This window comes from Orycteropus afer, unplaced genomic scaffold (genome assembly GCF_000298275.1).
Source record: "Orycteropus afer afer isolate SDZICR_OR568_19922 unplaced genomic scaffold, OryAfe1.0 scaffold00016, whole genome shotgun sequence".
Classification (NCBI taxonomy): Eukaryota; Metazoa; Chordata; class Mammalia; order Tubulidentata; family Orycteropodidae; genus Orycteropus; species Orycteropus afer.
In genome coordinates, this window is record NW_006921603.1 from 5577536 (window position 1) to 5592352 (window position 14817).

At 36.8% G+C, this 14817-nt stretch overlaps 1 protein-coding gene across 1 annotated transcript in view; it reads right to left on the reverse strand.

The window, feature by feature from the left end:
* Positions 1-4364: 4364 nt before the first annotated feature.
* The window catches only part of SLC16A9 (solute carrier family 16 member 9), a 43853-nt gene continuing 33400 nt past the window's right edge, over positions 4365-14817 (reverse strand). The window contains exons 3-5 of the mRNA XM_007958923.2: positions 7904-7999; positions 5003-5920; positions 4365-4543 (exon numbers count right to left, since the gene is read on the reverse strand). Coding sequence (XP_007957114.1) covers positions 4365-4543; positions 5003-5920; positions 7904-7999 — 1193 coding nt within the window. The remainder of the gene's footprint in view (positions 4544-5002; positions 5921-7903; positions 8000-14817) is intronic.

Below are 14817 nucleotides of genomic sequence, written 5' to 3' on the forward strand. Positions count from 1 at the left end.
TATGTACAAGATTATTTCGGAAGGAAGGTTGGGTGATCCACTTCTATAGTGATACTGCCTCGGAAACCCAAGGAGGGTCTCTATGAGTCAGGTCTGACTTGATGGCACATAACAACAACAACACAAGATTATTATTAAGAATTGGAGAGGGATCTATTTCTTTTCCTTAAGAGGATTCTGTAGAACTGACATACCAGCTTTTTGGAAAGCAATGGTGAAAAGATTTCAGCAAATTGACTTTTTAAAAATTTTTTTTACTGTGATTTGGGTCAAAGTTTACAGAGCAAATTCACTTTCCATACAGCAGCTCACATACACTTTGTCTCATGACATTGACTACAATTTACCACAATGCAATAGCTCCCTTTTCACTTCCTCCCCATAGTTACCTCTTTCCTGTGTTCTTCCCTCCCATGTACTTCTGCCCCGAGCTGTCTCCTGTGCACATGCAGCCTTTCTATTCTCCCATGATTGATCTCTCCAAGGAGTGTATCACCTAATGTAAATGTTCAGCTCATATGCCTGTCTTTTGTTTGGCTGGAAACCATGGCAGTGGGTTCAATTCCAGACCTAAAAGGCAGCTAGGGGCCATAGTCTCAGTGGTTCCATCCAGCTCTATGAGACAAAACCTGGTCCTTTTTAAAAAATATATTGAGTTTTGTTGCACATTGTTCTCCCACTCTGTCCAGGATCTCCTACATAGATCCCCCTCCGAGTGGTTGACAGTGGTAGCCGGGCACCATCTAGTTCTTCTGGTCTCAGAATCGTATAGGCTGAGGATCGCATGGTGTACCCGTCCCTTGGACTGTTTCCATGTATCTTTGGTTTTCTTCATTCTTCTTTGCTCTGGACGAGGAGAGACCCATTGTTGCATCTAGATGTCCGCTTGCAAGCTTTTAGGATCCCAGTCAATACTCACCAAAGTAGGATGTGGAACAATGTTTTGTATAGTATGTTATGCCAATTAAACTTGATGTCCCCTGTAACTATGGTCCTCAGCCCACAGGTCCAACTACTTGCTCCCTCTGGGAAACTGTGGCCCAGAAGTGACCACAACCTTGTCCCTTGTCAGCTTTACTATATACCTGGGAATTCTCACAGAACATACAAATTTACTTGTAGAAACATAGTCTGCCAACACTATACATGGTCATGGGCACATCCCAGCTGCACAGACATACCTAATCATTCAGCCTGTCCACCCATCTATCCACTTGTGTATCAATGCTGCAAATTGACTTTTACTTGTGATGTCCAATCACCAAATTCTGGTGCCTGAACTGAACATCATGCAATTAAAATTTTTAAATTCAAGTGAAATGCCACTATAACTGGGAGAAAAATGGCTGAGGGGAGAAAAACCAACCAAAATGATGCAAAACAACAAAAAATATATTTTATTGTAACTTAAAATTCATTCTCTAGATAATAGATAATGCACACATTGGATGAAATTAGTACAAAGAATATAGTTGGGTAATTATCAACATTGATGAATGTGCAGATGCCATAGAAGTTAAACTTTTCTAGGTTATTGGATTTCCTGAACAAAACATTGGCAAAAAAAGAACCTTCAACACCAAAATATGTTGTTTTTTAATGTCACTTATTTACTTTCTTTGACAGAGGCTAAAGAATGAGGTACAGAAAATATTCCAGAAGACTGAGTTCAGAGCAGAAGTCCCAAGGCACCTTGCAGTCTCATCATTGCATTATTGACTAGGCTTAAATAGGTTTAAATTCTCCATACCACAGGTTTACTACATAGAAAAGTGCTGTCTATCTACCTCACAGAGGTGTTGTGAGGATGCATATTTGTAAAGTGCTTTAGGTGCCTTTGAAGAAAGGCAACATAGAAATATCTTCCATATTTCAAAAGAAATCACAATTTTAGCACAGTGGGAAGGGTGTCTCCTATTTAAAGAATCATAGTTAGCTATTTATAAAACCTCTTCTTCAAAAATTTGTTTTTCAATTTAAGAGAATAAACGTTTCTCTATTGCCAATTTTCCAACAGCCATTCTCACACCAGTCTGTATTATTAGAACACCTTAAAGAGCTTGTTAAAAATATAGATCCTTAGGCCACAGTCTATACCTCAGAATAAAAAACTCTCCAGGTGGGACCCAGTCATCTATATTTTAAAAAGGACTCATAGGGGATTCTGATGCATACTAAAATTAAAAAAATGATTTCTTTTTAGAAAAATGACAATTCATTAAACTTTGATCTGCTTCTTAGAACACTATTTTTAAGATTAAATGAAGTTGGATCAGAATATCAATTTCTTATTGCCTTCTCCCTTCCCGTGTCCCACAAAGACTCAGAATACAACACGCACACACATATGTACACATACAATTTTTAATTCTTCCCTCGTCTTAAAAGTTGATAGTCGTAAAATTTGATAGTAACAAATAAATGCTTCATTGGGAAGATATGCAAAGATTTGCAATCCATCCCCTCTGTGCCCAAAACAAATGGATGTTTCCTATTTACAGGAATGGAATGGTTGAAATATGCATTTCCAATTTGGAAAGAGGTAAAGTCAGCACTTCCTGGGAAACAACAAATGAGTAGATACTGACCCACAAAAATGTGTGAGGTTATAACCCATTGCCTTTGAGTCAATTCAGACTCATAGCAACAGCATAGGACAGAGTAGAACTGCCTATAACGTTTTCAAGGCTGTAATCTTTACAGAAGCACATTGCTACTTCTTTCGTGGAGTAGCTGGTGGGTCCCAACTGCTAACTTTTGGTTAGCAGCTGAGCACTTAACCACTGTGTCATCAGGGTCCCATGTGAGGCTGTAGTGGCCAGCAATGAAGAAACGCTCCAGTGACCATTCCTCAGTTGGGAGCTGGCCTGCATCTCAGCAAAAGGAATTGAAACAGCTTATGCTCAGTGTTCACCAAACAACATGGAGATGTTTCATCAAGCAAGATAAAACAAAATACAGTCATGTGCTTCATAACATCCATTTGGGCAATGTCCAATTGCATATACATCTGTGGTCCCATAAAGTTATAAGAGTTCAGAAATTCCTATCAGAGAACAGGACATAGCGAATGCAACAGCTTTCCCACATGCAGCACGTGCATCTCATGTCTCTTGTATTCAAAGTCTTTGTGCTTCCAGGTGTATAAATGTACAGTACATATAAAACCTATAATACATATGTCTTGATAGTCATAATAAATGCTTGTGTTACTGGCTTATGTAAGTACTATACCATACTTTCTATGTTTAGCATTTAACAGTGTATACTTTGACTCATAACCAGAAGCATTTAATCTCATGCACTGTGCATCTCTTGGAACATTGTAGCATTACTTCTGTTCAATTTTCTTTTGAACGTATTACTGTGAAGTGCACCACAGCTCCCTAATGCGCCAAAACCAGTGCTAGAGACGGCAGCAGCAAGAAGCAGAGGAGACATATTGTTTTGGAAATGAAACAAAAGGTTGTTAAACCACAGGAAGGTGAAAAATCAGTAAACACAATTGCTTGAGATTTAGGCATACTGTCCTCAACAATCATGAGGATCTTTAGACACAAAGAAAAATTCTCCAAGCTGTTAAAAGAATCACCTCCACTGAAAGTTACAAGGTTAATAAAATTTGAGAGGGACCTATATCAGCTATGGAGAAATAGCTAATAATGGAGATTGAGCACCAAACACAAAAGCCAATCCCTCTCAGCACGTTAAGGATCACTGCTAAGGCACAAAGCTTGTTTGAGATGCTTAAAGAAAAGCAGGATTGCACTATGATATGGTGGTTCACACAGTGTCTAAAGCACATAACATCCTATTTCACAGAATGTATAGTAGATGTTAAGTGATGCATTACTGTAATGAAACCTGGTGACTGTGATTTAAAATCTTTTTCTTTTTTTTAATTATCCACTTGCTCCACTGTGGTCCTTAATGCTGCTTTAGTAACCACTTTCATTTTCCTGGTTGGCTTGAAGTCTTCTATTTACTCATCACTCTACCATAGAGAAGAAAGTGGTTTAGTCTCTAGTGGCCGTCACACATATCTCATCACGCTGATTGCATGAGATTTAAAATAGAAGCATCCCCTCTGGGTGTCTTGCCATGGAATTAATTGAGTCTGTAGAGAAACTGCACTTCCTTATACAGAGGTGGACTTCGGAGGCTGGCCCAAAGAGAAAAAGTACAGGAGATAAAGGCTGCATATACAGTACATGGAAACAGAATAATGTAAAAAATGAATCATTCAGTCAGCCACAGTGAAATGTTGCTATGAGAAAACAGTCTCGACTCTTGAGAATTTGCCTAAGAATTTGTTAAAATATTTTTGCTATATGGCATCAAATGGCAAATATTTCAATATTCCTCTAAACATTAGAGGTAACTTTGTAGAAATCAGTTGTTGGAGCTGGCCTGGGGAGTTGCTTGTTGCATGTATCCCAGGGAGGCAAGGCTGCCAGCAGCAGAATAAAGCCTCCCAGCAGGACGCAGAAGCCACTAAAATAAAATGCAATGTCATAGGTCTGGGTCCAATCATAAAACCAACCTGAAAAGGAAGTAAGAAAAAAGTGAATTCCATAGAAGCAGAATGAGTATCAAGCTCATACACTGTTGTATACGCTGTATGGATTAGGATCTGTATTTCCCTACCTACTTCAAATCGGCCTATTGGTAGTTATAAAATGATACTCTCTCAAAATTTGGACAAGAATAATTAGGTATTTTGAGTTTCTCTCAAGTAAATGAATCCTGGAGTGACTATACTGAGTTTCTTAATTATATCCAAAGTAATTTTGAATAAGTCACTTGTTGTTGTTGTTGTTGTGTGCCGTTGAGTCGACCCCGACTCATAGCAACCCCTCCTTGGGTTTCCGAGGAAGCAGGATTGCCCAACCTTCCTTCCGAGGAGTGGCTGGTGGGTTTGAACCGCCAGCCTTCTGGTTAGCAGTCAAGTGCTTTAGCCACTATGCTACCAGAGCTCCTGAATAAGTGATATATATCTTACCAACAATTGGTGGTCCAAGGCTATTTCCAAGTCCAGCAAAGAACATTAATATTCCATAGGCATGGGCTAATTTTTCTATTCCCACAGTCTTGGTGGTCACATACGGAAAAATGGACCAGTTACCAGTAAAAAACCCTAGGATCGCAGAAAGTATTGCCAACGTGACATAACTTTTGGCAAATGGAATTGCACACAAGGCCAGGCCCATTATTATTAAGGTAGCTACATAAAGATATAAGGTATTAATCCACTTGAAGTCAGCCAATATTCCTAAAAGGAGTTTACCAACTGTTGTCATAATGCCTATAATGGAAATAAGAGGCATAATAAAATCATCTTCTTTCACATTTGAACTTCTTGCTACATCTTCCATAAGTAATGAAGGTGGAAACCCTCCAATGTCAAAAAGTAAGATGGCGATAAAAAGTGCTGAGAATACTTTATTTTTAAAAAGAGCCACAGTTTCTCCACAGTAGTTTCTATATAATTGCCACTTCCTCTTGGCAAGCTGTTTGCAGAAATATGTCTGTTCTGCAACTTTCTTTTTGTACGTTTCAGCCTCTTTTGTGTGTATCATTGTTGTTGGGTTTTTATGAAGTGGGCCCTCCTGTTTCCAGTCTCCATTGGCTAAAGTACTCTTGCATTTTTCCTCACTAATGTAGCTCTTTTCAAGAATGCTTATGTTTTCTTCCAGGCTCTTTTCTTTTTCATTATAAATGGAGTATCTCTCTGGAACATTTTCCACAGCTGGTTTTTCAGGCAAAGGACAATCAGAAGACTGGAGGGGTCTCATTAGACTGCCACAAGCTAATATATTTAAAGCTAAAGCACCCACGATCAGCAAGCATCCATCCAATCCGTAGAATTCAATCAGCAACCTTTGCAGAGCAGCATATATAAAAAGTCCAACACTCGAACCTAAAAAGGAAATGAGACTATTCAATCTAAATCTCTCATAATTTAGGGCTCGTTAGGCGAGCATTCATAGTACCAAAGTCAATTGCTTTATTATGTAGCTTATATTAAAACAATAAAAAGAAAATTGAAATGATAATTATAATAATAATAGTAATACTGATAAAACATTTATTGCAAGACTTAGTATTTGTATGTCAGACACTGTCCGAAGTACTTTACATTAAATGATCTTGTTTAATCCTTATAATGATCCTATTGGATAAATCCTATCTAAACACCTGACTTCTCAGGAATATCTGCCCATTAACAACTAACATATGTGAACTTAACAACTTTTAGAAAATTTGGCAGCTGTATCTCCCAAATAAACTCATAAAATTTGGGAGAGAAATTTTCAATAAATTCTTTTAAAAACTATCAAACACCACTTCAATGTGTTTGAAAACCAAACCCACTGCTATCATCTTGATCTAGACTCATAGTGACCTTATAGGACAGAGTAGAACTGCCCCATAGGACTTCCAAAGCAACAGTCTTTACAGAAGCAAACTGCTACATCTGTCTGCCACAGAACGACTGGTAGGTTTGAAACACCAATCTGCGTTAGCAGCTGAGCTCCTGACCACTGTACCTCCAGGGCTTCCTAGAGGAAGTGCAAAAGGCTTTTATATATTTCCATTTTCCCTTCAATGATCATCTCTTGATTATTGAAAGAACACCAAGAGCAAAGAGCCCGTCATTTGAATATGCATGTAGGTCAATGAGATATATTCATGAAAAATTTATATAAATTATAATTAAAATTATATTATAATATCCAATTACATATTATAATATTATATGCTAGTGTCAATATTGTATATTATTATTATTATTATAAAACCTACTGCTATTGAATCAATTCTGACTCATAGTGACCCTATAAGGAAGAGTAGAACTGCCCCATAGGGTTTAGAAGGTTGTAAATCTTTATGGAAGATCTTTATGCCTCATCTTTCTCCCATGGAGTGGCTCATGTGTTTGAAACACTGACCTTTTGGTTAGCAGTTGAATGCTTTAATTTATAATTATAACTGCATATAAACATTTAATAACACATAAATATATAATATTAATTATATATTATTATGCAAAAAAAACAAACCGATTGCCATCGAGTCAATTCCAACTCATTGTGATCCCCACTGGGTTTCCAAGGCAGTAAATCTTTACATAAATAGATTGCCCAGTCTTCTTTCTGTGGAGTGGCTGGTGGGTTTGAACCACCAACCTTCTGGTTAGCAATAAAATGCCTTAGGCACTGTGCCACCAGAACTCCTTATATTATTATAGGCAATAATAATTAATGTTATATAATTATGTTAATAAATGTTTATATACAAGTATAAATTAGTGTCTAAGGCATCTGACTGCTAACCAGAAGGTTGGTGGTTCAAACCCACCAACCACTCTGCGAAAGGAAGACTTGGCAATCTACTTCCGTAAAGACTTACCACCTCGGAAACTCAAAGGGTGTCAATATAAGTCAGAGTAGACTCAATGGCAGTGAGTTTTGGATTTGGTTTGGTTTCTTATTTAGAAAAATTATAAATTCCATAATTAATTAGGAAAGAGATGATCAGCATGTCTTTCTAGAAATGGCTTCTGTATCTCCATTTCCCTTCCATTTCTCCCAAGGGGCTTTACACAAATGCTCTCTGCTTCTTTCAGCAAAGCCCTAACTAGCATTTGAGTCTCAATTTATTAAGGCTCATTCTCTTTCTTTTCCTGTATAGTACTGGACATCTAATGTCCCAGATTTTTCATATATGTATTTTAGAGTTTTTTGAGATATGTTCCTATATTTACCAAGGGAAATAAATTTTCCTTCTGGAAGTAGGGTAAAAAATTATGTTGCTACCTAAATATCTCTAGGTACAGGAAATTTTAACTTTGTCTAGACAACTAAATAGTGACTACACTGTACTTATTTTGAATATGTACCTGTTGAAATCAGGCCAAGTGCAAGGCCTCGACGGCTGTCAAAATACTGGCACGTAATGGTCACTGTTGCAGTGTATAATAAACCACATCCAAGACCTACACATATGAAGACATTGCACAAATTAAGACAGATGGCATTACTTCAATACAAAATTTTGAAAAAGGACAAATTCCTTATTTCCGATTGAGCATACTGTTACTGATTGGGTGAAGCACAGATTCCTAAACTCCTTCCATGTGAGCTGTACAACCCCAGTGGACATATGTGGGCAGCCTTGGTTTTCATGCCTTACCTATCCTGAGCCCAGATTCAAGTCTAAAAACTGATTCAGTTTCTAAAACATTAATGAACAATGCAAGTTAAAATTAAGACATCAGGGGGAGACAAGGGAGATGGTTAAAACATACACCAAATAGCAAAATTTAATCAAACTTATTCATTAGGTATTTCTGTCCATTTACCAATCCCTAGTCCTCTGTTCAATGCTCTTCCTCCTATAAGTCCTCTGAACAATATATATATATTTTTTAAATCACCATCAACACCCAAACTATATGCTAGAACCCATAGTTTGCACATTTCACTCTAAAACAAAGAACTCCACCAGGTCTCTGGGGTTCTGAGATTTTCCCATCACCATAAAATTTATATTTGCAAGTCTTTATCTTTTACAGATGCATGCTATATCATTTAATAGGAAAATATCATGATGTCTATAATTTTATTTAAAAGACTTTCATATGCACATACACACAAAACAGCAAATACAAGGAAACATTAACAACTGTTACAATTATGTGGAGAGTATATGGGTGTTCACTATAATTCTCTTTACTTTTCTGTACATTTGAAATTCTTTGATAATTAAAGAAATCTTATAACTAAATTTCCCTTTCTTTATTCTCAAGGGCAGTATTCATCTCCAGATCACCTCCAAGGCTCTTTTCTCTGTTAGCTTCATCTTTCTTCCATGTTCATTGCCTGACAACTCCAGTTTGTTTTCCTTAAAATTTTTCTCTTGCTTCTAGCTCTTATGTTTTGTCTTTCTTCTGCAACATTATCTTTTCTTAAGGATCACTCTATAAACATCACATGACCCATAACCTAAAAGAGAATTCAAACCATGGCCTATTAGGTGACTTATTCAGATCATTTTTATAGCTATCTGGACTATGATTAGAAAGAGTACGTAGGCTTAACAAAAACACGGTTTAAACATTTTAGGAAAGTATCACTGAAAACCCTAGATTAAGATGATCATCTGCTGTCACATAAAAAGTCTCCTAAGAAATGAGATAGATGAAAACAATTACATTTCAAATAACCTTTTAAAATAAAGTGCCCTTTTGGATGATTTAAGGGCAAAAATATTATTTCACTAATTAAAACATGAGTTGGATTAATTTATATAGTTGTCATTTCTACCTATAGCACACATTAAGACATAAAATAAAACCTATTCCTGAACAATCAATTTTTTTTTGGGGGGGGGCAAATATTTCATCTTTAACTACACTGCTGAGAGCCTTGGGAGGGAAATCAATCTATTTCTTTATGGGTTGTCGCCAGGGCTCTGTGAAATGTTTGACACTAGAGACAAGAAAAATAAAAAGACATTTTGAATTACTAAACACCAGTGCCAGAAAAGTTGAAACAGTAACCCTTACACTTTTAACCTTAGACTAAAAAGAAAGCATTTCTTAGAAAAATGATTCAGAAGCATGAGTTTCAGATAAGATTATCTGTTTTTTGTTCATTTGTTTTAATGTAGCAGAAATCTGAAGTGATTTTTCATTAAACTTTGCAAAAAGCATAAAATAGTACAATGCCTTCCTACATCTTAATCAGAAAACCTTAAAGAGAGATCAGTGGACCACAGGGTACCCAAGAATCTTTCATAGATGCCGTGAAGCCAAACTATTTTCTTAACAGTACTAAGACACAGTCTTTGCCTTGTTTACTGTGTTCACATTTATAGTGATGGAGCAAAAAAGGTGGTGAGTAAAACTGCCAGAGCTTGAACATAAACCAAAGTATTGGTACTAAACTTTATCCCTTATATGCTTCCCTACCACACACTCACTGAACAAATGAACAATTAAAGTTTTAAATGCTTTAGCTAAATTACAGTGATTGCTGCAAGAAAATTCACTTCTTTGATAGAGTAGCCAGCTGAGCCAGCCACTTTCTTTATGCATCATTGTTTCTATTTGAAAGAATGTCTAACAGACATACTATGGTTATGCAGACTAGGTCTGAGTATTTTCTTGAAAATGAACTAAGTGAACCTGTCATTTCAAGGAAAACAACTGACACCAATTGTTGCCAAAGATAAAATGTGAACATTCAAGCAAAATTTTTTTGCAAAAATTGTGTCCATTACCGTAAGTTTGACAGTGTCCCAATTCTTAAAGATTTTCGGATGAGATTGGTGGTAGTATTAAGAAACATGATTTTCTGATGTTGTATAATGAATGTGTTAATATTTTTAAGTTCTTTCTTAACTCAATGAGCCAATACTTTCAAATAAGCAATGCATGGTGTTTCCAAATCAGGCTTGAATTAAAGATCCATTTAAAGTATAGTTGATGGATTTTGATTTAACAGTAGAAAAAGTATACTGATGTGGCATCAGGTTGCACATTGCAATTAATCTTCAGGAAACTATCACTTGTTGAGTTTTAATAAAATAACAAAGAAGAGTATCTACTATTTTAGGTATACCTATTACCTGAAAATGCTATTAAAAACTCTTCTTTTTTTCCAACTACATATTTGGGTGAGACCAGATTTTCTTCATATACTTCAATCAAAACAACATATTGAAACAGACTGAGTGCAGCAGCAGATATGAGAATTCAGATGGCATCTATGAAGACAGACATTAAAGAAATTTGCAAAAATGTAAAACAATGGATATTTTCTCACTGAATTTTGTTTTGCTTTAGAAAATAGCATTATTTTTCATAATAAATATGTTGTTTATGGTAACATATGCTGGGTTAAGTATTGTTATTTTAAATGAATTAATAAATTTTTTAAATGTCTCAGTTTTTAATACAATAAATTTTAATAAGTAAACATCATTAATGTTGTTGGTAAAGAATATTAAATGTACCATAAACTGCCAGAAGATGGAATAAATATGTCTTGGAAGAAGTACATTTCTAAAATGCTCCTTAGAAATGAAGATGGTGAGACTTCATCTCATGCACTTTGAAGGGTTATCAGGAGGGACCAGTCCCTGGAGAAAGGCATTATGCTTGGTAAAGCAGAGAGTCAAAGAAGGGGAAGACCCTCAATGAGATGGATCAGCACAGTGGCTGCAAAAACGGGTCAAACCCAGCAACAGTTATGGCGGTGGTACAGGACTGAACAGTATTTGATTCTGTTGTACGTGGATGGCTATGAGCTGGAACTGATTCAATGGCACCTAACAACAACAACAACAAAATATCAATAAATATAATCCACAAAATAAAAAGTTTCTTACGATCCCTTTTTAAGATATAAAGAGACCCAGTACTAAAAAGTTTGGAAACCACTGCCTTAAGCTATTCTTTGACCTACAACAGTTTATGATCAGACCCATATCTGTGAAAAATTTCTGTGCATCTACTTCCAATGCATCCATAAATATTTTTAAATATCTGTACTACTGACAATTCAAAGCTTAAACATTAATAGAAACAAATTTTCCTTCATTTAAATAAGTAAAGCAAAATACATTTATTTATTTATTTATTTATGAGTCGGGTCTGACTCGATGGCACATAACAACAAACAACAACAACAACAACAACAAATACATTTAGATCTTCTAACATTTCTTTTCCACACTCTATGTTCCATTTCATAAACTTCTGGCTGAGACAACTTCAGAAGCCCTTTTCCCTCATCTCCTCACAGAGAACCAGACATAAGCTCTTCCCGCATCCACTGTCTAAATTATTATCCTCTCTCTCTGCTGCTATTGCCTGAGTTGCTCTCTTCACTTTTCTGATCTGAAATATCCCTCTTAATAACTGTCTCAGGAGCTCTGGTGGCGTAGGGCCTAAGGCCTTTGACTGCCCACCAAAAGGCTGGTGGTTCAAACCCACCAGCTGCTTCTTGGAAGGAAGATTGGGCAATCTATTTCCGTAGTGATACCACCTCGGAAACCCAAGGGGGGGGGTCACTATGAGTTGGATCTGACTCAACAGCAGTGAGTTTGGTTTTGGGAGTAACTGTCTCAGCCTCTAGCACCTTTCCCACCAATCTGTCTTCCAAACTGCTGCCATCCAATTCTCATTGCATTATTCTCTCACAATAAAGCACATATAAAACTCTTAATCCCTAGCCTTATCACTACGGAAGTAGATTGCCATCATCTAGCCTATTGTACAACATACTTGGAAATACTTGCAACTCTCCAAATGATCTGTGCATTCCCAAAACAAATATATACAGTGAAAAGTGTGAGAGCTGGAACTCAACAAGACTGACTTGTTTCTCTGGGTCTTGCAAGTTTTCCACCTTTGACATGGTACAGTCTCACCACTTTTCTATCAGTCATTTTAGTGGAAAATATTTGTGTTTTCCTTCTCTTACACAGATTCTGACTTTCGTGAGGTTTATTGTATAAAAAGATTGATGTTATCCATGCTATCTCATGCCTCTGAGCATTTGAGCTCCTGTAATATTCTCCTCTTCCCACTCTCACTTCTTCTGTAACCAATATCTTCTGATCACTTCCTATTTGTCCTTTAAGAATTCAGAAATTCCTGCATGAAGCCTCTTTCATCATCCTCTGTCCAACACATACACACTACACAAACATTGAACATTGGTTTGATTTTATTATTGCATGTATTTACTGTGTTACAAGTTATATATTTTCAAGTCTCATCCCCCAACTAGACAATGAGCTACCTGATGATAGGCTGTGTCTTAATTTATGCATTAAATTGTGTCCCCAAAAAACATAGTTGAAGTCTTGGTCAAGGTAACCTTGCTTGAAAACAAGATCTTTGAAGATTCAGCAATTAAATTAATGTGAGGTCATACCTGATTAGGGTAGATCCTAACCCAATATGAGTGATGCCTATAGGGCATCACAAGAGGAAAAGAGACACAGAGAGACAGAGAGGACAAAGGCCATATGAAGATGCACCTGCAAGCCATGGAATCCCTGGGGAAACCAGAAGATGAGATAGGCAAGAAAGTATCTTTCTCTAGAGGCTTTGGAGGTAATATAGCTCTGTGAACACATGAATTTGGACTACTAGTCTCCAAAACTATGAGACAGTAAGTTTCTATTGTTGAAAGCCACTTACGTGGTGGAACTTTGTTATGGCTGGTTAAGAGTACAGGCAGCTTTGCTTGAAATCCCAACTCTATCACTTATTGGCAATATGACTTTGGGAAAATCACTTAATCTATTTTTTTAATCTTTAAAATATTCTTATAAAATAGTTGTAAGGTATATGCCTTAAGTCTCACAAAGTGACTACTATGTTCCCACTACAGCCATGATTGGCAGCTAGCGCCTGCATCAGTACTGTGTCAAGTTTCTTTTCTTTTTCTCTCATCATAATTCTTCCTTATTCCTGGTTCTATGTTTTTCTCTTTTCTTTTTTTCTTCTCCTCCTCCCACATTTTAAATTTTGTTTGTTTGTTTGTTTTTGAATTTGTGGAGCAGGTGCCCTACCACCACCACCTCCATAATCAGTAGCACCTGCCTCCATGTCCTCTGTGGGCTACAGTTCATGATCCTGCAGGGCAAATGCTCCACCTCCTACCACCTTCATGGTTAGTAATACCCACCCCTACTCCTCCATAGTCAGCAGTGTGTAGTTCCATGGAGTGGACATCACATTCCTGCCACAGCCATGTTTGGCAGATAGCACTTGCACCAGTACTGTGCTACTATTATTATTTTTCTTTCTTTCTTCTTAGTTCTTTCACTGCTACCTTTGGGTTTTTCTTTAGTTGTTGTTGTTCTGTTCTTTGTTTCCCCCACACACACCTTTTTTTTCTTCCCCATAAGTCAGGAGCCAGCAACCTTACCCAGCCATACATGCCACATCTGCCACTTGACCCATTAGGCTAGTGCCACCATTCACTCCAACACCACTGGATTGATGATAGACAGTGGCCAACACCAGCCTAGCCTGCCCTCAGTTATTCTATACAACCAGAGATTAGAGACTCCTGCCCACACTCCCACCCACCCACTACCAAATTCACACACACACAGATAACTTCAAACCACACAAAAAAAAAATTGAACAAGATGGTTCAAGCAATAACAAACACACAGGACCAGAAAATTTTCTGGAGTAAGAAATGTTAATGAAATAACCTGATAAGAAATTAAAAACAATTACAGTTATGATCCTTTAAAAGATTAAGAAGGAAATCAAGAAAAGCAAAGATAACACCAAGGGAATCATAGGCAAAATCAGGAAAAGAACTGACAAAACTCTGGAAGAACTCAGGAAAACAAAATACAAACAAATAGAATAACTGGAAAATTAGAAACCATACAAAAACAGCGAATAGAAATCCAGAAGATTAATATTAACATTTCAGAAATACACAACACATTGGAAGAGCAAAGTAGAATTAAATCAATGGAAGACAAAATTAGTGAAAATGAAGACAAATTTCTCGATACTAATCTGTTAGAGGAACAATCAGAAAAAAAACAAAACAAAACTCACTGCCATTGAGTCAATTCTGACTTATAGCAACCCTCTTTTGGGTTTCTGAGGTGATAAATCCTTATGGAAGTAGATTGCCCAGTCTTCCTTCCATGGAGTGGCTGCTGGGTTTGAATAGCCAACCTTCTGGTTAGCAGTCAAATGCCTTAAGCACTACTCCACCAGAGCTCCTTACAATCAGAAAAGAGAATGAAGGAAAAAAAAAAAAA